This window comes from Muntiacus reevesi, chromosome X (assembly GCF_963930625.1).
Source record: "Muntiacus reevesi chromosome X, mMunRee1.1, whole genome shotgun sequence".
In the NCBI taxonomy this organism is placed as follows: domain Eukaryota; kingdom Metazoa; phylum Chordata; class Mammalia; order Artiodactyla; family Cervidae; genus Muntiacus; species Muntiacus reevesi.
In genome coordinates, this window is record NC_089271.1 from 132,318,475 (window position 1) to 132,344,143 (window position 25,669).

General features: G+C 36.8%; 1 protein-coding gene and 1 pseudogene across 5 annotated transcripts in view; one reads left to right on the plus strand and one right to left on the minus strand.

Annotated features, from left to right (window-relative positions):
• The window catches only part of KLHL13 (kelch like family member 13), a 194,836-nt gene extending 170,624 nt beyond the window's left edge, over positions 1–24,212 (plus strand). For all 5 annotated transcript variants that reach the window (XM_065916156.1, XM_065916153.1, XM_065916155.1 and 2 more), the window contains 4 exons: positions 16–212; positions 7,559–8,354; positions 17,475–17,588; positions 20,669–24,212. In XM_065916156.1, coding sequence (XP_065772228.1) covers positions 16–212; positions 7,559–8,354; positions 17,475–17,588; positions 20,669–21,156 — 1,595 coding nt within the window. In that variant the 3' untranslated portion in view covers positions 21,157–24,212. The remainder of the gene's footprint in view (positions 1–15; positions 213–7,558; positions 8,355–17,474; positions 17,589–20,668) is intronic.
• On the minus strand, positions 19,479–20,661 carry LOC136153859 (uncharacterized; annotated as a pseudogene).
• Positions 24,213–25,669: the final 1,457 nt, after the last annotated feature.

A 25,669-nucleotide genomic window follows, 5' to 3' on the forward strand; every position in this document is an offset into this window, starting at 1 on the left:
GTCTTTTTATTTAAGGTGGAATGAAAGAACAAGATTTAATGTGCATTAAGCTTCATGGTGTGAGCAAAGTCGGTTTAAGGAAAATTATTGACTTCATTTACACTGCAAAGCTTTCTCTTAATATGGACAACCTTCAAGACACACTGGAAGCTGCCAGTTTTCTACAGATTCTGCCGGTTTTGGACTTCTGCAAAGTATTTCTCATATCTGGGGTAAGACATTTTCAAATCAAATCTTTTCCTGCAATGGATAGTATTGTGGCCTGAAACTGGCCTTTAGAGAGAGATGTCATCCAGTGTATGGTTTGGAAGCAGGTTCAGGAGAAAACAGTGCAGGTGCATTTTTGTAAAATAGAACCATTTAAGAAAAGCCTTCTGTGTCATCCAATGACATTAGACAGTAAAAGGGTTTGATAGCAATAAAATCCTTAACATGTTTGATAATATTATATATTTTAATCCAGTTTTATTCCGCTTAATGATTTTATACAAGCAGGTTTTTTAAATGGAGTTCTGTGGGAAAGTCATCTGAGGTTCTAGAAGTCTTTTAAGATACACTCAAGTCATTTTATTTTTCTTCCTTTAAATATTGGACCTAGATCTTGAGAAGAACTAACACCTATGTGTAAATTTTCTTGATTCCATGGCAACACATCCCCTACTGATAACAGAGGACACATACAGCAACCAGTCACTGAGCTACTTATAGTCACCCACTTCCTTTGGACAGTGCCTCATTTTAGTTGAGACCCTTAAATTAATAGCACTTAATACTTACATTTATAAACTCTTAACATATATTTACACTGATCTTAGCAACATGTGGTTGTCCTGGGGCAAATTAGGTACAGTGTCATGATTTCCTTGAAACTAAACAGACACTGTTGACCTACTACCAATTGTCTAATATTCAAGTTCAGTACTTATCACTTGAGATACTTGTGATCAGTTCCTTAGTCTAAATGAAAAGAACCAAACTGGGTAAAGCATGATTTATGAAGTTATAAAAATATGCATTTCTCAAAATAACAGAATTAAAAAATAAGTTTGTTCTGGATGAGTTTATTTAAAGCACATTTATTTCAAGATGATATCATAGCCAATTTGCAATACTTGACAAATTTCCTGTAATTAGAATGTTGGTTCCTTAACTTCCTTGAAGCATTTATTATAACTGTATGTTTTTACCCTTTTGAAAATATCTTTATTTTCATAAACCCTTAATATTGTCTTAAAGATTATAATCTTCATTTTGAGTATCTCTGCAGAGATCCTAAAGCCCATTTCTAAAGGAGAAGAGACATGTCCCTGACAAAGCTTACTTGTAGTATAGTTTACTCCCATTTTAAAACATTCTTGCCTATGAGTTTTTTCTTAGTACCATGCTATTTCTTATCTTTCATCTTGTTTGCTTAGGATATGTCTATGTGATTTTACATTGGAAATCTTCCCTCTCAGAATCCATGGTAATTTTTGAGAAAAGTTGGTGGATTATTAGTTTACGGATTATATAAAATCTAACTTTTCCTTTATCCTTCTTTCATGCGTTCCATATCTTAGTTAGATATTTAGGCTTTACTCTATTATCTTCTCAGCAATCAAGTAAATCAGGAAAAACAGTAGCCGTGGGTACCTTTCCTGTTTATAAGAACTGAAAGTTTCAAGATAATATAAGTACTTTTCAAAGGTAAATATGTTTTCCATTTCCCCACAGACTCAGTTATTATAATTTAATTATAATTAAAAAATATAACAGTCTCGCAATCGTGTACTTAACCCAACTGTATTGAGGAAATAGATTTGTGTTCTTAATGATATAGTATGATTATAGTTCGTATAACCAAAACACTTCTTGGGTTTGAATTTCTGGAAAGAAAAATTAGCTTTGAACACAGTTCTTTTCTATCCGTTCTTAACCACTTGTGTGGATGAAGAGGAGCAGTGGTATATAGAAGATGAGTCAGCATATCATCCACAAAACCTTGATATGGTAATTTTGAATGATAATGTTAAATAAGATAATAATTGGCATATACACACTATTACACATAAAATAAATAAATAATAAGAACCTACTGTCTGGCACAGGGAATTCTACTCAATACTTTGTAATAACCGATATGGGAATAGAATCTAAAACAGTGGGTATATGTATATGTATAACTGATTCACTGTTATACATTGGCTGTACAGCAGAAAGTAATACAACATTATAAATCAACTATACTCTGATAAAATTAAAAAAATAAAATGAACCACTCTGTATTGCTAAAAATGCCCCCGAAACCCCAAATACAGTGATAAAACCCCATTTGCCTTTGGTGGGTTAGGCATCCCTTCTCTGTAAGGGAGCATCATGCCCAGTAGAACAAGAACCCTCTGCTCTGACCTTTGCCTTCTTTTGCAGCAATACTTTTCTCTTAGGGTTGTAACTAGTAGTAGGGCCTATGAGACCTATAGACCTTAATTTTGTTCTTGCTATGCTATTTTCTTGGTAGTTATAAGAGGACTGTGAAAAGAAAACAGAAGGATGACAGTAAAGGATATAACGCAGAGTTGTAAAATTTCCTGTAAAACTAAAAATATTATCATTTATCATGGACATAATAGAAAATTACCATTGTTTCTTCGTTACATATCTACAAAAATTGCATTAGCTTTTGTCCTTATGACATTGCATAACTACAGCATGCTAAATTCCATGTGGCCATCCCCTGATTTACAAACAAGTTGTAGTCAAATTTTTTATCATTTGTTTGCTGTTTGGAAATTGTACCATCTAGCATTTTCCCCACAGTATTACTATTATGGAAGATTACAGGCTAGCCCGTAAAACCCAATTTAATGTCTGGTTACTGAAATAGAACAATTTGTAATTAAACTGGAAAAAATTGAAATTTAAGTTTACAGTTATACAGAGTAAACAGAGCAGGATGAAGGTGAGCAAGAAATCATTTTCTTTTTACATAAAAGCATATCTAATCAGAGAATGAAACTGCTCTGTGCTTTAGACTCGGTGTACTTTCTTTAAACTCATTATTTTTTAAGGTTTTTTTTTTTTTCTTGATACAGGTCTATCATTGGTTCCACCTGTACATTTATTGTCACTGATTGGGTTGGGGAGCTCACGATGAAATTTATTTCAGAAATTTATTGAGGTGACTGGGGTCATGAAGAGTGGGAGACAGTGAAAAACAAGAGAGGCACATTTGTTGGAGACCAGAGGAATTCTCTAAGGGAACAATGAAGGGAATCAGAGGAAGTTATTGGAAAAGACAGCTTCTTCTGCTACTTTGTGACCATAGCAGCAGCAAGGATGTTTTTCTAAGGAATGTTCTTTTTGGGAAAGAATGTTTTTTTTGATGTAAGGATTTTCTGTATAGTCCATGCATTTGACATTCTTTCTTTCATAAAGACTGGATTTACCCATTAAGCTTAATTAACGTGTCTTTCCAGGTAATGTTTTTGCTTTGGGGGAGGCTCAATGCAAATTAGAGAAAAAATTTTGTGGGTAATTTTAAAATGAATCAAAACTGTTTCTCTCCCCATTAAACCAGTCTTGTTTTTCTTCTTGTCAAGGCTGATACTCAGCAAGTAGTACCCAGATACCAGTTGTTTATGGTTGAGCATCTGTTCTGATTAGTTGGTACTCAAATATTCTGAATATCATCCCTGCATGTAACTCATCAGCCCATTCTTGCCCATCTGGGATTCTGTAGGGAAAGAAGAGTCTCAGCCTGGGCCTAAACCAACTCATCCCCCCAAAGACCATTATGATAACTAATATTGCATCCACCAGGGCAAGTGCATTCAAAGTGCAAAAAAAAAAAGAAAAAAGAAAAGTGCAAAGGAATAAGAAAATGGGATTTCCCAAGCTGGACACATCCTCACAATTCACCTCAAATGGTGTCAGTCATCTGAAGAGAAACAAGACCGGGAGAGAAAGGTTTTAGTTTTCTTATCATCTCTTTGTTCTTCTTACCAAAAGGCCCCTTCCTTGTGTCCTGTGGTATTCTCACCTGTGGAAGGAAGCTTGGGAGAAGATACCTGTTATGTCCTGTATCCCTCAAAGTAGCTTGTTTGACTACTTCCCAGTCTTTTTCTGTGAACATGCTTTCTCTCTTTGCGTTGGTTGTACTTGAGGTCAGGGTGTCATTTTAATAAACTAGATAGCACCAAAGAGAATTTGGTACATTGAATGTCTGAAGAGTGCCACCCCCGCCCCCGCCCGATTTACCAGTGAATTTCTTAGTGTTTGCTCTTCCATTGAGAGGACAAAAGCAGATAGTCATTTGCTTTTTTTTTCCTAAATGGAAATTTATTTGTATAAGACACTGAACTTCAACAATGTAACATCACAGATTACTGATGAAACCTGTCATTAAAATATCAAATTATGTTAATCACAGCATTAGGTACATCAGATGTGATTTGAACAACTTAATATTGCAGCAATGAGTACCAGTATGTTAATGACAATTGAAAATCATGATGTTTAGAATTGCCTTTAGGATGACCATGAAGGTTGTTCAATTACAATAGAATAATTTATAAATTATATAAAGGAAACTTAAATGTGTACTTGATTGTTTTTTAAAATAACACTGTTGGTTCTCATAAGAAGTTGAGAAATTTTGTCCTTTTTTGCTTCTCTATCCCTTAATATAATTACCTGGCTTAACTTCTGTAATGACTCTTCTTTGGAATTTTGACCAGGGTATATATTCAGATGAAATTAGAGTTCTTTCTGCTTATGAGGTTTTCTTTAATAAGCTTTAAATTCATACTTTACATTTTTCAAATGTATTCTGTACCTGAATTGCATTCTATATTATGTTACTGCACATATTCATTATTTTGTAATGTCTAAGGTTAAATGTTTGGGACTCTGCTAGCTAAAGCACTTTTAAAAATCATGACTGAGAATGGATTACAATGAGCTATAATTGGATAATCCTGTACTTTTCCAAAACTTGTTTACCGTTATTCCATCATTTTTGATCTGCTTATATTAACTGTTATTCTACACTGTGCTTCTACAGTTCCTATAGTCTACAATTAATTTTTTAGCTTTGATTGCATGCACTTCATAAAAATTAATTTCCTGTTACATATTTTCTTATCTGAGTCTCATTTTAAAATTAATAAGACTCTAGTAATCTGCTGTGTTAATTCAGCAGATACTCTAGTTTTACTTGTATCTATCATCACATCTTTAATTTTTAAATTGCTGATAATCATAGCATTTAACCTTTGTTATATACCCACAGTGTGGTAGCTATGGTACATGAGCTGTAGAAAATACTTAGTCCTTCTATCAAGAAGATGACTATTCAGAAGGTTATGAAATACCATTCTCTGGTGATCTTTTTTTAAAGGAAAGAGTAGGCAGCTAACTATATTAGCTAGGCAATCTGTCAAGGTTTTCCCAGTCCTGAGAATCTGTATATCTGATATATAGAAGGGATTTTCAAAATGCCCTTAAATACAAGGTAGTTTTTTTTTTATCCTGTTGTTTTAAAAACTGTTTCCTTATTGAATAATACTGAAGAAGGAAAAGAGGAAGGAACTGAATATCTTGATCCCAGTTCTGAATTACACAGATGGGTTTCTAATCTTTAATCTCGGTTTATATTAATATACTATAAATTTATAATTAATTTTGGTGACTAACAACCAATGCTATTATTTTGCCCATTTAAAATATAGTCTTTGATGTTTTAATTTTTTTATTTGTAATCAATCATATCAGTGATGATAAGAATCTGCATACTCAGGAAATATATTTGTGCTTTCATCAGTGTTTGCTTATCCATATTAGCAAACATCTTCAAAAATGAAAATTACTCTTGCTTTGGGGAAGGACTATGTCTTACCCCATAAAGTAGGTCTATTACCCCAAACAGGAATCCCTTCCACCTGGGGTGATTTGGGCAATGAGGTATTAATTGTAACTTTATTTACGCAACTTTAAAATTGTGTCAGACACCAACCTGCCACTCCTAAAAGTGAATTAAAGTGTACTTTTTATTAATGAAGTTATCAAATAGTATTAAACTGTGTGTTTGAAAAGGCCCATAAGTTGTTCATTTATTTTTCCTAGTCCTCCTGTGTGACAATTTATTTTAGGTATTTTTAAATACATAGGTATTAAGTATAGCAACTATTTTAAATTGTTGATGATTTTTGTGCAGCAAATCAGTGCCTAAAAGAGTTCAAATTCTTCTTGAGTAATAATTTATGAAAATAGCAACATGTGTGTGTATGTGTTGGCCTTCAAACTTTCAGTGGTATTATGTCATAACTGGGCTGTGACTTTATGCAGCGGAGTCATGATTTTCATCTCATTTCAGCTTTTCAATAACAAGATGATAGAAGGATTAGCCAATTTTCTCTTAACCATCTGCCAGTCGGTTAACAGTACAGTGGCGTCAGTGAGCTTTATGTGACATTTGTGAACACACACCCTGACAAAATAAAGCAAAAAAAACCTATGAGTCCTTTGCCTGTGACTTGTCTCTATGTTTGTACATACACACACACACACATACAATCACAAAGAGATTTGTATGGCAGGCTTGTTTTTGTGATTTATGCTTTTACATATTTGCTGATATGACTTTCCTAATTTTCACTTTTGACTAATTAGCCCTTAGAACATTGAGAAGACTTCCTGCCAAAGATGGGCCTCTCTATAGCTTGTCTCCTTTTCATGACTTCTGCTTTTAGAGTATTTTACTCTGTGCTGGGGAGATGTGGGGAGCTAATGTGGACTCCAGGCAGTGCTGGAGTATGCTGAGAGTAAGAGAGTAGCTAAGGAAAACTGTGGTGCCAGCCATCAGCATACTTACTGGAAACTAAACTACATGAATAATTTGATGCAAAAACACCCATTCCATTCCTCAAGAAAGTGATTCCCTTGTTTCTATTTCTACATAAATAATATGGAAAATAAATTCACCCTAGGAATAATGGCCCTATTAAATCATCTTCACTATAAGCAATAACTTCTGAAGGAATCAAAATGAATGATAGTGATGAATGATGCCTGTTGATATGAAAGAGAAATTTAGGGATCAGGCACTAGAGCTTTTCTGTTTGTGGATCTGCTAGCTGAGTTGCTTTTAAGAATCATGACTGAAAAGTGAATTGAGATGATTCATTATAGAATAGCTTTCTATTTTTGCAGAACTTCCATCTGGCCAGAACTTTCTTAGTATTTGCAGGGTAGTGGTGAGGACACATTTTTGAGGAAAGAAAATAATTATATTGGCCACAGTCAAGTTATACCATTGTTCCTCAGAGTAGCTTTCCATCTACTGACTCTGAACAAGCATTTTCTTTTTAGTCTCCTTTCTATTGGATTAGGTAAGGGTGGGTTGTGAATTCTCTCTAAATAGTTAATATATGGAAAAAAAGAATCTTAATTTTCATCTATATGGACAGTAAAAAGCATATTTACTCTTATTCTAGAGCAAGTATTTATATATCCAGGTATGAGTGCCATGAAAGTATTTGGGTTTTAATTTTTTTTTTTTTTTTTTGAATTGGCTTAATAGGTCACTTTAGACAATTGTGTCGAAGTTGGGCGGATTGCCAACACCTACAATCTGACAGAAGTGGATAAATATGTTAACAGTTTCGTCTTGAAGAATTTTCCTGCATTGCTGAGCACCGGGGAGTTCTTGAAACTCCCTTTTGAACGTCTTGCCTTTGTGCTTTCCAGTAATAGCCTTAAGCATTGCACTGAACTTGAGCTCTTTAAGGCTACCTGTCGCTGGCTACGCCTGGAAGAACCTCGGATGGACTTTGCTGCAAAGTTAATGAAGAACATACGATTTCCACTGATGACACCGCAGGAGCTCATTAATTATGTGCAAACCGTGGATTTCATGAGAACTGACAATACGTGTGTGAATCTCCTTTTGGAAGCCAGCAATTACCAAATGATGCCATATATGCAGCCAGTGATGCAGTCAGACAGGACTGCCATTCGGTCTGACACCACTCATTTGGTTACACTAGGAGGAGTGCTGAGGCAGCAGCTGGTTGTCAGCAAGGAATTGCGCATGTATGATGAAAAGGCCCATGAGTGGAAGTCCTTAGCCCCCATGGATGCTCCGAGGTACCAGCATGGCATTGCCGTCATTGGAAATTTCCTCTACGTCGTTGGAGGGCAGAGCAATTATGACACAAAAGGAAAAACGGCAGTTGATACAGTCTTCAGATTTGATCCACGATACAATAAGTGGATGCAAGTTGCATCTCTAAATGAAAAGCGCACCTTCTTCCACCTCAGTGCCCTCAAAGGATACCTGTATGCAGTTGGTGGACGAAATGCAGCTGGTGAACTGCGTAAGTGTGTGTATGTCTATTAAGCACAAAGACTAATTTCTTTACCCCAAGATTTAGTCAGATCATAAAATAAGCAGTTTTATAACATCAAAGACCAACAAATGTAGCCAGAATTTTATTTTAAACTCTTTTTCTTAGAAAATGTCAGAGACTATCTGAGCCTATATTGTTGGCCACACTACAAATATTTCAATATGTGGCAGAATATTTTACTGGTGCAATATCTATGGTTTTCATCGTAAAGGTTTAACTGAAAAGCATGTTCTGCTAATTTAAATTCTAATGGAATCTTGGACAGAACTTTGACATATTTCCTCATTTTCCATTTTTAAAAGCCCACAGAATATTTCAGTGAAGAGGTTAAAATCCTTCCTTACAGAGCACTGACTTCTATAGTTGGTCATTTTATGTAATCTGTTACCTATCCTAGGCCACACAGTAAGATGATTTTATTTATCTACTAAATGTTCAAAGTTCAATATTATCCAGACTTTACCATGAGTATTATATATAGCTATTAGTCTCAAAACTCATTCTATCTTGGTGAAATACCAAACAGTTTTTTTCACTGTAAACTGAGCTGGTAAACTTGATTATTTGACAGTCCCTTCTTGGTCTTCCTAATCTGAAGTCAGTCACTGATCTTAGATCAATAACAGAGACCAATACTTTGGCTATGTAAATTAACACTAATTTTGTTATTTTAGATAAAATTGGAATAAGGTAGCTGTCCAAAAAGAAGTCAGGAAGATCTCATTTTATATCATGTTTTACATATCTGTCATTACCATCATTGTTTGGTCCTTTTTTCACCCATCTTCCTTTATTCTCTGTTCTAAGTAGAGTCCTTGGAGTTGACCAGTATTCCAGGCTCCATAAGCCTGTGAAAGTTTAAGATATTGGCATTGGCTCTGGATAAATTCAGAGTAATTATCAGAATCTTTTTCTTCAGTATTCTAAAAACTAAAAGGTGGTCTCAGTTCAGTTCAGTCACTCAGTCGTGTCCAACTCGTTGGGACCCCATGAACTGCAGCACGCCAGGCCTCCCTATCCATCACCAACTTCCGGAGTTTACCCAAACTCATGTCCGTTGAGTCGGTGATGCCATCCAACCATCTCATCCTCTGTGGTCTAGTGGATTTGAAAATAATCTATTTGTTGGAGATAAAAAGATCTGCTCTCAGCTCTTATCCTTTTCAGCTTATCAAGTTCTTTCTTGTTAGTGGCATGGTCTTAGTGTTACTGATGTTTTCTACCCATGTTTTTTTTCCCTTTGTTGTCATAATGATATTTCTTCTAAGGCCAGACTTCCCAGATTGTTGGACTAGCTTTCAGAATCATGAAGCAGACAGGTTTTCCAGTGTATTTCAATAATCAGACTTCTAAAAGCACTTGACACATGAATACCCTTTGTGTAGAACTGTCCTTTCCTCAGTTAACCCACACATGTTATTTACATGTTATTATACTCTCTTAAATTTATGGTATCTTAAAATAAGCAGAAGAGGCAAGTGGTGACTTGGCACTTTCTTAGAGAAACCACTTATATAAAATAATCTTTACAAGTTTCCAATTTATAGGTCATCAAACCCCTCAATCAGTGGCCATTTTGAAACTTCTTTTCTCTAAGGAAATAGCTCCAGTTTTCAGTCACTGCTTGCTTGGTGATGTTTTCACACCCCTGTTAATATGCAGCTATTAAGTCTTCAATATATTTTTCCTAATATTAATTAGAGGCCTTATTCTTCTGAGAATTTATCATCTTCAGGCCAAGGAGACTCATTACATAAGACTAAGGTGCTAGAGGCTTCCTTCTTCTGACTTAAGCCTCACCCTATTTGGTTCTTCCCACATCATACTCAATGGTAACAACAAATAGACTACCTTGTTGGGCAAGTGACTGGCTTCCTTGCCTTTCAGAAATCACCTCCTTCATCTCTTATTAAAAACAATATTCTGTGTTTCAGTTTGAAAGTTACAGGATACAAGAGAATCATGCTTTTCATGTGCGAGTCCTAAATTTATAACTCTTGGATTATAGTTAGACTTAAAACACAATCACCCAGAGCTTAAACCTAAGGATAATGATTTACATGTTCTAAAAAGAATACTCTCCACTCTAGATGATAAATATAGGTTCACTTTTATCTTAATTCATCAACTACATTTTCATAAAGGGACATATGATTGTACTATGGATACAAACCCTCATTATCAAAAGACAACTATAATTCCACTGAAGCCAACTACTTGTTATTTCTTTTCCTTTGAAGAAATTGTCTCCTAGAATCTAGAAGTGACTAAACTTTTGTAGACAAGGATTGCTTCCCTTAAAATTAGCATACCCAGCAAATCCATTCTGTGTTATATATTGTTTTAATTGTTTTTGGCTGCGCCACACAGCATATAAAATCTTAGTTCCCTGACCAGGAATCAAATCCATGACTCCTGCATTGGGAACACAGAGGCTTAACCTCTGGATCACCAGGAAAGTCCCTATGGAACATATTTTAAGTTAAAATATATGAGAAGTTTTTTTTTTAAAAATCATGTGATTGACTTATTAAGTACACTTCAGTTGAGAGTCTTGACTCCAGGAGAATCTTCAGGCCCAAAAGAGCCATTACCAAGAGCCATAAAACCAAGTAGCAAGAAGCTTCATGTTTTTTTTTTTCTGACTCACCCCACACCTTTGAGTTCCCCCTATTTTATACCTACGTGGAAGTAAGAAATAGACAGACGCATCTCGTCACATTCTGTATTGTTGAGGTGAGCAAACCCAGTGTAACCCATCCAGAGAAACATTATCAATGTGTTTTCCTGCTCTGTTGTTCAGTTGCTTAGTCGTGTCCGACTCTGCAACCCCATGGACTGCAGCACACCAGGCCTCCCTGTCCTTCACCATCTCCCGGAGCTTCCTCAAACTCATGTCCATTGAGTCAGTGATGCCATCCAACCATCTCATCCTCTGCCACCCCCTTCTCCTTTTGCTTTCAATCCTGCTCTGTAAGCGGTTTTTAATGGAAACCCCCTCCCTCCACTCCACTCTAACATCTGTTGTAATAACTTAATATTCCCACCTTAACTGATTATGTTGACATATTCATATGTCAGTGTAAATAGAGAAGGGGATAGGAATGGGTGTCAGGCAAAATGGATTGATAGGAAAATCATTTCACAGTTTAACCGGTTCATTAGTATCAGTACATCATTTATTCTTTATGCACACAATAACCACTGCCTCTATATAATGATGAAAAGAAGACAGTGGCAGCATCTACAAGACATTTTAGATCATTTAAGTGGATTTGGCCTTTTAAAATCTTGCCATGGAGTGTATGGACCCAAGCCCATAGTACATCAAACAATAATATTAGTGTGTGTGTGTATGAGCCTGATTTATTGCTAAAATATAATTCCTTGGAAATGCTACTTTTTTTTAACGTCAGGTACAATGAGAAACTGAGGAAAGCTTAGAGAACCTGTCACTTAAGAGAAAAAGCAGTCAGTTATTTCTGGTATCTTTCAAAATTGCGTCATATAAGAAGTCAATCTTCCATTGAAGTTTTCTGTATCGAGGAGAAATATGACAGCTCAGGTATCTTTCACTGCAGTTAAATATTAATAAGTCACAGTTCCATATAATGAAGTAACCCTGTGTTAAATATTTCCAAATAAATATGCAATAAAATTACTGAAATTTATCAGATACCTCCATATCCCTTAATAGATTTGCAGTTTCTTTATTAAATGATATATTACTAACTGGCACTCTAGGATTCTAGAGACCATCCCCGCTTTCTGAGAGACCTCATTTATGCAAATAATTTTCTTCAGGACTAATCTCTTTCCTAATCTCAAAGAACAAGTAAATTCTGAACTCCAGTGGAATCACCTGAGAAAATCAGAATCCTTAATGAGATACGTGAAACAACCAACCTAACTGAATTTCTTATATTAGAGAGGATCTCTAATTTACATACCAGGCCACCAGACTACTGAAGATGATTCTCTAGAATAGACAATACAGTGCCAAGAAGGAAATCTTTTTGACTTTCCAGGCTATAGGATCTCTGTCACAACTAATCAGCTCTGCCATTGTATTGTGAAAGCAACTATAGACAGTTTGTTTATAAACAAATGAGTGAAGTTGTGTTCCAATAAAGCTTTATATATGAACACAAATTTGAATCCCATATAATTTTCATATTTCACAAAGTATTTTTCTTTGATTTCTTTTCCAGCTATTTAAAAATGTGGAAGCAATTCATATTTTTATCTTGTGGGCCATACAAAAGCAGATGACATATTGGATTTGGCTTACAGGCTGTAGTTTGCCTGACCTTCCCTGTTCTACATTTTCCCAATTACCTTATTACCATTCCCACGTGTTATAGACTGTGATGTACTTGCTGCTTTGTGGCTCCAGCTCCTTGCTTTCTCATCCCTTGTCCGCTCCCCCATCAATGTGGTTGGCACTAACATATTGTTGCTTTGTAAATATGGAAAATAGAAATAAGGATATGCATATACAGTTGTTAATTAGATGTATTTTATTTTAAAACAATATATTGATTTTACTAATGACAATAACAGTCCTACCTGGAGAAAGCCAAAGGTTGACAATAAGGATTAAAAGATAGGAAAAGCTAAAGGAGATGGGTTATCTAGCTGGAAGAAGACAGATTTAGGGATCAGTTCAGTTCAGTCGCTCAGTCATGTCCAACTCTTTGCGACCCCCTGGACTGCAGCACGCCAGGCCTCCCTGTCCATCACCAACTCCTGGAGTTTACTCAAACTCATGTCCATTGAGTCAGTGATGCCATCCGACCATTTCATCCTCTGTCATCCTCTTCTCCTCCCGCCTTCAGTCTTTCCCAGCATCAGGGTCTTTTCAAATGAGTCAGTTCTTCGCATCAGGTGGCCAAAGTACTGGAGTTTCCAGCATCAGTCCTTCCAATGAATATTCAGGACTGATTTCCTTTAGGATGGACTGGTTTGATCCCCTTGCTGTCCAAGGGACTCTCAAGAGTCTTCTCTAACACCTCAGTTCAAAAGCGTCAATTCTTCAGTGCTCAGCTTTCTTTATAGTCCAACTCTCACATCTATACATGACTACTGGAAAAACCGTAGCTTTGACTAGACGCACCTCTGTTGGCAAAGTAATGTCTCTGCCTTTTAATATGCTGTCTAGGTTGGTCATAAGTTTTCTTCCAAAGAGCAAGCGTCTTTTAATTTCATGACTGCAGTCACCATCCGCAGTGATTTTGGAGACCCCCCAAAACTGTCTGCCACTGTTTCCACTGTTTCCCCATCTATTTGCCATGAAGTGATGGGACCAGATGCCATGATCTTAGTTTTCTAAATGTTGAGCTTTAAGCCAACTTTTTCACTCTCTTCTTTCACTTTCACCAAGAGGCTCTTTAGTTCTTCTTCGATTTCTGCCATAAGGGTGGTGTCATCTGCATATCCGAGGTTACTGATTTTTCTCCTGGCAATCTTGATTCCAGCTTGTGCTTCCTCCAGCCCAACGTTTCTCATGATGTACTCTTCATATAAGTTAAATAAGCAGGGTGATGATATACAGCCTTGACGTACTCCTTTCCCGATTTGGAACCAGTCTGTTGTTCCGTGTCCAGTTCTAACTGGTGCTTCTTGACCTGCGTACAGATTTCTCAGGAAGCAGGTCAGGTGATCTGGTATTCCCATCTCTTGAAGAATTTTCCACAGTTTGTTGTAATCCACACAGTCAAAGGCTTTGGAATAGTCAATAAAGCAGAAATGGATGTTTTTCTGGAACTCTTTTGCTTTTTTGATCCAACGAATGTTGTCAATGTGATTTCTGGTTCCTCTGCCTTTTCTAAAACCAGCTTGAACATCTGGAAGTTCACAGTTCACATATTGCTGAAGGCTGGCTTGGAGAATTTTGAGCATTATTTTACTAGCGTGTGAGATGAGTGCAATTTTGCCGTAGTTTGAGCATCCTTTGGCACTACCTTTCTTAGGGATTGGAATGAAAACTGACCTTTTCCAGTCCTGTGGCCACTGCTGAGTTTCCCAAATTTGCTGGCATATTGAGTGCAGCACTTTCACAGCATCATCTTTCAGGATTTGAAATAGCTCAACTGGAATTCCATCACCTCCACTACCTTTGTTTGTAGTGATGCTTCCTAAGGCCCACTTGGCTTCACATTCCAGGATGTCTGGTTCTAGGTGAGTGATCACACCATCGTGATTATCTGGGTCGTGAAGATCTTTTTCGTACAGTTCTTCTGTGTATTCTTGCCACCTCTTCTTAATCTCTTCTGCTTCTGTCAGGTCCATACCATTTCTGTCCTTTATCAAGCCCATCTTTGCATGAAATGTTCCCTTGGTATCTCTAATTTTCTTGAAGAGGTCTCTAGTCTTTCCCATTCTATTGTTTCCCTCTGTTTCTTTGCACTGATCACTGAGGCAGGCTTTCTTATCTCTCCTTTCTATTGTTTGAAACTCTGCATTCAGATGGGTATATCTTTCCTTTTCTCCTTTACCTTTTGCTTCTTTTCTTTTCACAGCTATTTCTAAGCCCTCCTCAGACAACCATTTTTTCTTTTTGCATTTCTTTTTCTTGGGGATGGTCTTGATCACTGCCTCCTGTACAATGTCACGAACCTCCGCCCGTCATTCTTCAGGCACTCTGTCTATCAGATCTAATCCCTTGAATCTATTTGTCACTTCCACTGTATAATCGTAAGGGATTTGATTTAGGTCAGACCTGAATGGTCTAGTGGTTTTCCCTACTTTCTTCAATTTAAGTCTGAACAAAGGAGAAGCCCCAGCAAGACAGTAGGAGGGGCACAATCGTGTTTAGAATCAAACCCCATACCCGCCAGAGATGCTCAGAGGGCTCAAACATACCTTGTGCACACCAGGACCCAGAGACCCCACAGAGACTGAGACAATTTAGGGGTGTTGTGTTATTGGTGCTTAATCACCATCTTACCCTTAAAGGGCGCCTGTATGAGAAAGTATGGATGGATTCTTATAACCCCGATTACAAAAAAAAAAATGCAGTTAACTCACTGATAGAAGAATAGCATTATCTTTCTACATAGGAAGATTTTAATAACCAGAAAGAGTGAATAGCTATTCAACTTCTAGCTCCCCTTTAAAAATAAGAGGAAACTAATGGAAACTACTTCAAAATAGGTTGAATTAGACATAAGGAAAGACTGTAACAGTCTAGAAATTTCAAAGTTCAACACAGAATTCTTCATTAAGAAAAGCATGAAACTATAATAAAACCTATCCTTTGACATCAAATAGATGGAAAAGATGATGTCCAGAAGTCATTAAAACCCTTTTACTGATAGGATGTGTGATTAGACTGTATTCCTTTATCAAATAAAATGCTACTATTAACTACTTTGCTGATGCCAGTCAGTATAGTAGATCCACTATAAGTGTAAAGAGGGTGCTAATGATATACATTCAGTAGGATTTTGTTTGTCAGTTAGGTAAAAGCCATGCTGAAGGCAAATGGAACTGAACATTCAAGAAGACATCCAGTGATTGAAAATAATCACAAACAGTATTAGAGCAGTTTTAACTTGTCATTCATTGTGGCAATAGTCCTTATTTTGGGGAAAGATTTTGTAGGATGTTGCTACCTGATGGAAAGATTTAGAAAAAATAGAGTTGGTAAGGGTCCAAGCCCAAAGCAATGAACAAAACTAACAAGAGATTAAAAAAAAAAAAGAGGAATAGTAAAAACCTTTGAAATAAGACTGAAAATTCAAAACTAAAGTAGAAAAGGAAATCAGTAATGGGATATAAGAAGTGGTATAATATAGGTTTTGTTAGAGGAGAAGTAAATAGTTTGTGTAGTGAATTTGATGAAATTATTGAAAAGAGAAAATTAATCTCTTCAATCTGTCTATAGTTTTGCCTGTTCTCACAGTACTATTATTTTTTAAATAGGAAAACTTGTTCAAAGGATGCCCTATCACTTTAGGATTGCATTTGGCTGCAAGTAGCCAAGTTTTATTCTAGTGACTTGATCAAATAGCCCCACTCTGTATCCTCCTGCTTGCATTCCATTGCCTACAAATATGTCATGCCATCGATTCTAGCTTCACAGGACCTGCAGGAACCTGCAGATTTGAATTTTATTTTGAGTTTGGCACAAAGCTTCCCTGAGCAGTGTTGTGGTTCTGTTAGTAAGAAAAAAGCAGGGTTAGTGAAGACAAAGCAGTTGGATTAACAAGTGGCAGCATCTGCAATAAATAGTATAAACTTTTCAAGTCAATCCTAATTTTGTGCTGTTGACCAGAGACCTCCTAACATCCCTATTCTGCCTTTTAAAAAATATTACATTTTTATCTGTCTGGACTGTCATTGGTTCTAGTCTTGATGTTATAACAGATTGATAGTTAGGTCACTTCTCAAATACTCTTGTGTTAAGGATGAAAATTTATTGCTGAGAGGAAGTACCCCTAATAAAAATTGTATTATGCTGCCAGTCATCTTCAAGTTAAGAGCAGTACTGGCTGCAGTGGTAAACTATTGGCTTTAATGTATAACTACTGAAAAATTATTGTCAGTGTCCATTTTGTAGTCTTGATATGAAATAAAGCAATAGGCATCAAAATATACACCAGGCAATGTGCATAATTTCATTATCAACTTAAACTTTTGCTTCGTATCTGTTAATTTTTGTTTCCTATATGGTGTATCATATAGAATCAAAGTGTTTTTCATCCTTGTAATTTTTTTCATCTTTTCTTCCCACATATTTAGAGCAAAGAAATGGGAGAAGTGTCAAATTATAAAGATGTAACAAGATCCTAGAAGAAAAGAAAGTCTAGTGATTTCTGCAGTGACAGAAGTGTGTTATATTATTACATTAAATAGCTAGTCTGATGTAACATGTCTCAATATATTAATGATTCATATTAATTGCAAAATCTCAGTAATTAATATTTGACCCCCAAGAATATCTCATACCTAAATAGAAATATTTCAGTTATGGGGATATTATTATTGTTCCACCTAAGGGAAAAATAATTTATTGCTAAATTTGAAATTATAAATCATATTTTAAAATCCATTCATTCTTCCTTGTTATTTTTTAAACAACAGCTACAGTAGAATGTTACAATCCAAGAACAAATGAATGGACCTACGTTGCCAAAATGAGTGAGCCCCACTATGGCCATGCTGGAACTGTGTATGGAGGTGTAATGTATATATCAGGTAAATAATTGCAAATGCAATTCATATAATACATAGATTTTTAGCTATGTTGCCATCTTTCCATATAGTGTTAATAATCCAGGAAATGGATAATCAAAATATAATTTGTAGGTTTTAGAATGTATTTTTATGTACATTTGTATGTAAATGCCTTTGGTATTTTATAAGTTTATAAGACTAGCAGCCAACCAATTCTACTGTAATACTTAGAAGAAATTGGAAAGCTTTCAGCTTCTCCAACTTGCCTTTCAGCCCCCTTAGTCCATAGTCTAATACTCTAATAACCACCATTCATAGTCTCTATAACAACCATTAATTCATTTCTATTTAGAATTCAGCTAAACTCCATGAGGAAATACATCATTATATAACATATAAGCTCTACTGTGCATAAAACTTGCTTTCAGTATACATATAATGCATAATAATGTTCATTTTCTCATTTGTGTTAGTCGCTCAGTCGTGTCTGACTCTTTGTGACCCTATGGACTGTAGCCCACTAGGCTCCTCTGTCCATGGTATTCTCCAGGCAAGAATACTGGAGTGGGTTGCCATTTCCTACTCCAGGGGATCTTCCCGACCCAGGAATTGAACCCAGGTCTCCCGCATTGCAGGCACACTCTTTACTGACTGAGCCATGAGGGAAGACCTAATTTAGTGCAACCTATAACATGTTTCTCTTGTCCAAGTATTATATTGGGTTCTACTGTGGTGTCATTACATAAATAATTCTGTGCTGATTATCTGTATTTTGGCCATATTCACATATATTTTTCTAATAAAAAATTCTGAAAAGACTACAGTTGGCTCAGTGACACTGTGTTACTGTTACAGTGACACTGTGACTCAGTTACTGTGACACAGTAACACATACTGTTAGTGTTCAAATCATCCTTATGTAGAATGTAGAAACGAGTCCTATTTTAATGTAATGTTCACTTCTGGTATTTAAATTTGGCTTTGTTAGGTTCTTACCATTTGGCCCTGACAGAGTTTACCTCTGACAATTTTCCCTCTTTTGAAGGTCAGCCAGTGCCAAGCCAGCAGCTACATAATTAGAGAACAAAAGCATTAAGGTGATGTTTGTGGTCTGAGTCTCTGAATGCTGCCTTAATGAAATCTGTAATCAAGAAGGATCAGTGAAAGGCCTTTAGTGTGTGATTGGCAGGTTTCTGGTGTGAAATTTATGAGCAAACTATGGGACGTCTTATATTGAAAGAGCTTTCCAGGAAATCATATGTTCCGCTAATCAATGATTTACACCATCTACCTATTTTATGTGTGTGGCTGCTATGCTATTATAATGAGAGCTGCAGGTCCTCTGGTGGGAGAAAATGACATTCGAATTGTTCTAGTGGTGCTTTGGCATAACTAGTATACATTGCACAAATGACCTTCCGAGTCAAGAGTAGGCTGGAAACCACAGCTGATTTTCAAACCAAAGAGCACTGTTTTGCTTGCTGGGAACTCAGTTAAGTACAGAAAAAAATACAGAAAAGCAGAAAAAAAAAAAAAAACCAACAACCTAGTGATGGCCATCTGGCCCCCAGATAGTAGAGCTTTGAATGATGTGGCTGTAGCTTAGTTTAGTTTTCTCTCTAATCTGCAGAACACATAGTTTGATATTTTCATTGTACAGACTGATTGAAATATGATCTCAAAATGTTTTGTAGATGATATGGACTCAATAGATCAGCAACAAATCACTGTACATACAAAATTCCAGGTATATTCAGCATTCTAATTCTTTAACTTTTTTTTTTCCCCCAAGAAGCACATTATTTTATTTACAGTCCCACTGCTTTACTTGTACATTTATGGGCTATCCAAAAGCACTATTTTTTAAAAGCAATCCTGGAAATTTTAAATACTCTAAGCAGCTCCTGAAGATCAAGTTGTCAAATTCCTCACCAAGGACAGTCTTAGGTCATCTTTGCACTTCCAGATAGTTAAGTATTCGGTTGGCAGCAGTCTATGCTTCCAGCGTCCATCTCTCAGCTGCAAGGATGGTGATACTCATTTCCGCCAAATTCTGCACCATGACATAGTTATCAAGATCTACACCTGAAATGGCACCTCTCGTGTTGACCTGATTTCACACCACAACATGGTCGGCATACGTGCTGTACACGGTGAAGCCTTGCCCTTTTACACGCACAAAATCCCCGCATTAGAAATTCCCTGACACACAGTCGATAAACTCAAAAGCCCCCACCCCCATTGCCCCGTCTCCTAGCATGGAAAAGCAGACTCGGGGCCGCTTGGAGCCTCCTGAGGTCTCAACAACGTGGCGGAGGCCAAAGCAGGCCACTGCCCTCTACGCGTCCAGGTCCCACGAGCATCTTGCCCGGTCCGGTCTCAGCAGCAGCCTCCCAAGACTCAGGGAAGCCGCATGGTCCTGCCCGGCGCCCCGGCCCTCAGAGGCCTGGCTGCGGGACTACCCGAGTCACGCGAAGCTGCAGCAAAGCAACATCCCCGCAGACAGCCAAGGCCAGAAAGCTAATTCTTTAACTTTTTAAGAGAGGACATTACCCATCCTCACCCTAAAGTCTACAAAAACAGTTCTGAATATTCATATAAGCCTGTATAGTTGCATAACACTTTTGACTTTTCCAAAGCATTGTGATTTATTTCAATTCATAATCAAAATCCTAATGCGAGAACTAGAGTGGCCATTCTTATTTGACAAATGAGGAAGGGAACACCTAGCATTTAAAGAGCAACAGGAGTGAATGATGCTTTGTAGTTGGGATTTACTGTAAACCTAACTCAAAAAGTGGCCAAAATATATTTTCGTTCTGTAAAGCCTCTTAAATCCCTTGGGTCTCTGTTTGAGAAAGTCATTACAATAATATAAGCTACACTTTTGTTCTTTAAGGAGATGAAAATATTATTTTCTTTATTTTTAATCCAGAGAAAGTAGTTATAGTGGGCAGACATGTATAAGAACACACTTGATAAACTCTAAAATGTCATAATATGTGGCTAGAAGTTAATTATCTGTGACAGAGAGCCTTCTATTAACTTTTGCATTTTTATATTAATCTGTTTTCCTCCTACCTGTAATTTTCATTCTTTAGGAGGAATTACTCATGACACTTTCCAAAAGGAGCTCATGTGCTTTGACCCTGATACTGACAAATGGATCCAGAAGGCGCCAATGACCACTGTCAGAGGTCTGCATTGCATGTGCACCGTGGGAGAAAGGCTCTACGTCATCGGCGGCAATCACTTCAGAGGAACCAGTGATTATGATGACGTCCTAAGCTGTGAATACTACTCACCGATCCTTGACCAGTGGACCCCAATTGCTGCTATGTTAAGAGGGCAGAGTGATGTTGGGGTTGCTGTCTTTGAAAATAAAATCTACGTGGTTGGTGGGTATTCATGGAATAATCGTTGTATGGTAGAGATCGTGCAGAAATATGATCCAGATAAAGATGAATGGCATAAGGTGTTTGATCTCCCAGAGTCCCTGGGTGGCATCCGAGCTTGCACACTCACGGTTTTTCCACCTGAAGAAACCACACCATCACCTTCTAGAGAGTCCCCTCTTTCTGCACCGTAAGATCGTCCCTGCAACTAAGATGCTGTAGTCCTATCTTTGCAGTGTGTCACGAATTCTCTTCTTTTGCCCCCACCCCTTAAGTAGTGTATGTTAGGATTATCCTCCAGTAATTGATACAAATATTGGAAAAAAGAAATTGATGTTCTTTGTGCTGTTTGTTTGGCTTTGAGTGTTTATAAAGTGGTAATAAACCATTCTGGAAATGTATCCCATAGAAGCTGATATTTAACATACAAGAAAAAAAAAAAGTATTGTCTATAAGATGTTTCTTCAGTACTTCTTGATGCTGTGTACTGGGTGTAAGGTATTTGTCATCTTACATTAGAAAAGCCCAATAAACCAAGTTAAAAGGTGGATTATAGTAAATGTGCAACTGTGCTAACTAGGCTTCAAAGTAAAAAGTTTTCCTTTCATCTTTGACTGTGAGATGTTAAAGGGAGGCAGCCAGTTCCAACAGGAGACACCAGACAAAAGGTTGCCAACTCGCATGAGCTACCTGCCTCTTTCCATAAAGTATTTTTGACATATCTGTCAGCCCTCCTGTCTGTGGGGGTGCATTGAAAACACATCAAATTTCTTAGATGCACAGGAGAAATAATCATTGAAATTCACCAATCTTAATTTTAAAAAAACAGCATGACCCCTCAACTTGTAAACAAGGGTTTGGGGGTTTTTAAGTGTGTATAAATACATACACACATATATGTCAAAAAGGAAATTTTTAATAATTGACTAGAATGTCAAATTAATGTGAAAAAAAATACTTTTAAATTTCTTCCAAAAAGCAGCTTCGGTTAAAATGGGAATTCAGTATACACATACTGAATGCACATATGTAGAATCATACTGAATTTAGGTGGACAAGGGCTAGAAATTTTGAGCAACTAAATTTGTCATTTGACCAGATTTTTCCCTCCAAAACTGTAATCTACACCTTCTCCTTTGCTGTTGAGATAACTTACATATTATATGTATTCTGTATACTCAGTTCATAAGATTATTTAGCACACAATATAGCAGCTTCACCTGATGAGCTGCTTTTGCTCAGTGAATTCAACTTCCATGTTCTATCTTTTTTGTTCAATAAAAAACATTTGATGTCGTTTTGGTGTGAGATATTCTATTATTGTCTGATTTGACTTCCTTTTATTAAATATCTTTTTCTTTTTTTTTTTAGTGTGCCAAGATCTAAATGATCAGAACTTAAGAGTACTGAACAGCTTGGATTACTGAATACTAATATCTTTCATTCAAGGAAGAAAGAATTTGACCAGGTCCAGCTTCATTGGTGAAAACTCCTTGTTGGTTGTTTTTGAGGAGTTATTGGGTTAGCCAAAAAGTTCATTCAGTTTTTTCTTACCATCTTACAGAAAAGCCCAAATGAAGTTTATGGCCAACCCAAAATAGTCTGCAATGCAGGAGACCTGGGTTCAGTTCTTGGGTTGAGAAGATCCCCTGGAGAAGGGAAAAGCTACCCACTCCAGTATTCTGGCCTGGAGAATTCCATGGACTGTGTAGTCCATGGGGTCACAAAGAGTCAGTCATGACTGAGCAACTTTCACTTAAAATAGTTTGTAGAAGATGCTTATTGGCCTCTCTCCATCCCCACAGAGTAATATATCTAAATCACAAAAGCAGTGGAATTTCTGAGGTCAATTTCCCTGCTCTTCGAGAAGATCCATCTTGTTTAACAAGAAGAGATCATGTAAAATAACCTAAGAGATTTGTTCTCAACCAAGGAGTATAAAGAAAAAGTTTTTGTAGGTTATTGTTTGATCATTATGTTAGGGCCATGTGTATGATCTTTCCTACTTCATCTTCAAATGACCAGGTTAAATCTGAGCCAAAAATTTCGAGCTATTTCAGACCAACGAGTATCACCAAAGTTCTTAACCAGTGGGTAATTGGCAGTACCCTGTCACTACCTTTGTCTTGAGTTAATCATAACAAAGAAAACCATTTTCCCATCAATGGTACTTTTGAATGTTAGGAGAGGCCTGGTTTGAATGTGAAGACCCTCTTTGGCAGGATTATTCTTTTTTCTAATTAGTTTTCATTAGGATATAGTTGCTTCATAATGTGTTAGTTTCTACTGTATAGCAAAGTGAATCAGCTATATGTATACATATATCTCCTGTTTTTTGGACTGCCTTTGCATTCAGGTCACCACAGTGCATTAAGTAGAGTTCCCTGTGCTATACAATAGGTTCTCATCAGTTATCTATTTTATACATAGTATCAATAGTGTATGTGTTAATCTCAATCTCCCAATTCCTCCAACCCTACCCCTTTCCCCCTTCGTATTCATACATTTGTTCTCTACGTCTATGTCTCTATTAAGTCGCAGTAACTGGTCACATATTTTCAGTTCTCTGTTTATAGGCAGAATGGATTCAACCATTTGCACAGAGTTAACAACTGCCCAAATGTGGGAGCATTTACAAGACAGACTGAGGTCCCACCAGAGTCCAGTGTGAGTTTCCTGGTCAGGCAACTCTCCTCTAAGGGTCCTCAGAATCCTCTCCATCCAGTCAGCAGAAGAAGAATGGAGCATTGAAGGCATGAGGGGTGTTGGGTTGAAAGAGGCTTACATCACGTCTACCCGCATTCTGCTGGTCATCAGAAATCAGTCCTGTGTCCACACAGAAGCCCAAAGAGGACTAGAAAATATCAGACAGCCACATGCCCAGAAAGAAGAGGAAATAGGGTCGGTGATTTGTTCCCAGTTTGCCACAGGGAATAACAAAGCACACAGATTCTGTTTGACAGCTTACCTTTTCTGCATCCATGCCATATGTTATTTAGAACAGCAATGCATGTCACACAAGTGCTGTTATTAAACAATTCCAACAGCTGGTAAATTACTACACATTTTCCGTCATAGCAAATTAACTATTTTTCTTTATAAAAAATATCTTCCAGTCTCGGTTGACTTTACAAACATTTCTCACATTTGCCTTTCTTAGGTTCTTGTTTTACTTGAAAAAGGAGTTATTGAGTTATAATGTATTAAATGTTTAATGTTATGTTAATATAATGTATTAAATGTTTAATGTGTTAAATCTCAAAAGGGTCGTCATTTCCCTTCCTGGTCAAGGCTGGTAAAATGTGGAAGATGAAAGAAAAAAGCTACTTTGCCTATTTCAAGAATTTTAAAAAATTCATCTCATAATCAAGTTTTGTCCTGAAAAGAAAGATGATGACCCTAACCTGTTTCCTCTTTCATGTTACTTTAGGGACTTAACAATATATAAGTATGTATTGTCTCTTCGGAAGTTGCTGAAATAACTCCCTTTCATGAGCCCCTGAGCTGAGTGCCCCACAAGGCAATTAAGTGGTGTTTTATTTAATTAGCCTGTGACCTTTTTTTTTCCATTTCAAGCGCCTTTGTGTATCCCCCTGCCCAAAAATGGTAAGCAGACTTCCTTTACCTTACTATGGAAAAGTTAGCTCTGCCTCTAATTTTATTCTTGGCTATTGTGTGTTTTATTTTCAAGGCATCAGACCTCAGGTTTAGTCCTTTCCATATCAGAGAGCTCTTGGAATACATGGGCAGCAAAGTAAATGTGAAATAAGTTCACAAGGATTCCAGGAATTTTATTTTAAATGGGTCAAATCATGCAGTATTTTAAAACTCTTGGTAATTATAAATAGGCAAAATAGAGAAAAATTGGTAAATACAAGGGAGAAAAAAGTCATTCGTCTCCCCCCAGATCAGTAACTATAGCTAAATGTATTTTGCTTTTACACTATTATTATTTCAAATCAGTATAAATAACTTTGTATAACACAATATATTTTTTGATATATTAATATATCATTTCCTGATATGAAATACATTCTAGAACATCTGTGTATTTTAATTACTGATACAAAATATGTCAATACAGTATTTAGAGTAAGACTTCTAACCCCTGTATTAAATGAGCCTTAACTGCTCAGCAATATATTGGGCTTATATCAGTGTAAAAATATTAAAATATTAATGTGGTCAAATCAGATGTCCATTGAATTAAGTATTAGTGTTGCAGGAAGGGGGACCCCTCCCAGGGCCCGAAACTGGGCTCTTGTCTAACACTCAGAAATGAATTGTCCAAGGAGACACATGTGCTGACAAAGCAAGAGATTTTATTGGGAAAGGGGCACCCGGGCGGAGAGCAGTAGGGTAAGGGAACCCAGGAGGACTGCTCTGCCATTGGTCATCTTTAGCCAAACATTCTGACTCAGAGTACTTCTTGGTGGTGCACGCCTTGTTCAGCCAAGATGGATGCCAGTGAGAAGGATTCTGGGAGGTGGTCGGACATGTGGTGTCTCCTTTTGACCTTTCCTGAACTCTTCTGGTTGGTGGTGGCTTATTAGCTCCATTTTCCTTAATGACCGTCAATGTGTTCCAATAAAACTTTAGTTTAGGACACTGAAATTTGAATATCATGTAATAATTACAAAATATTCCTCTCCTTTTGAATTTTTAGCCATTTAAAAAAATAAAGAATATCCTTAACTATTGGACCAT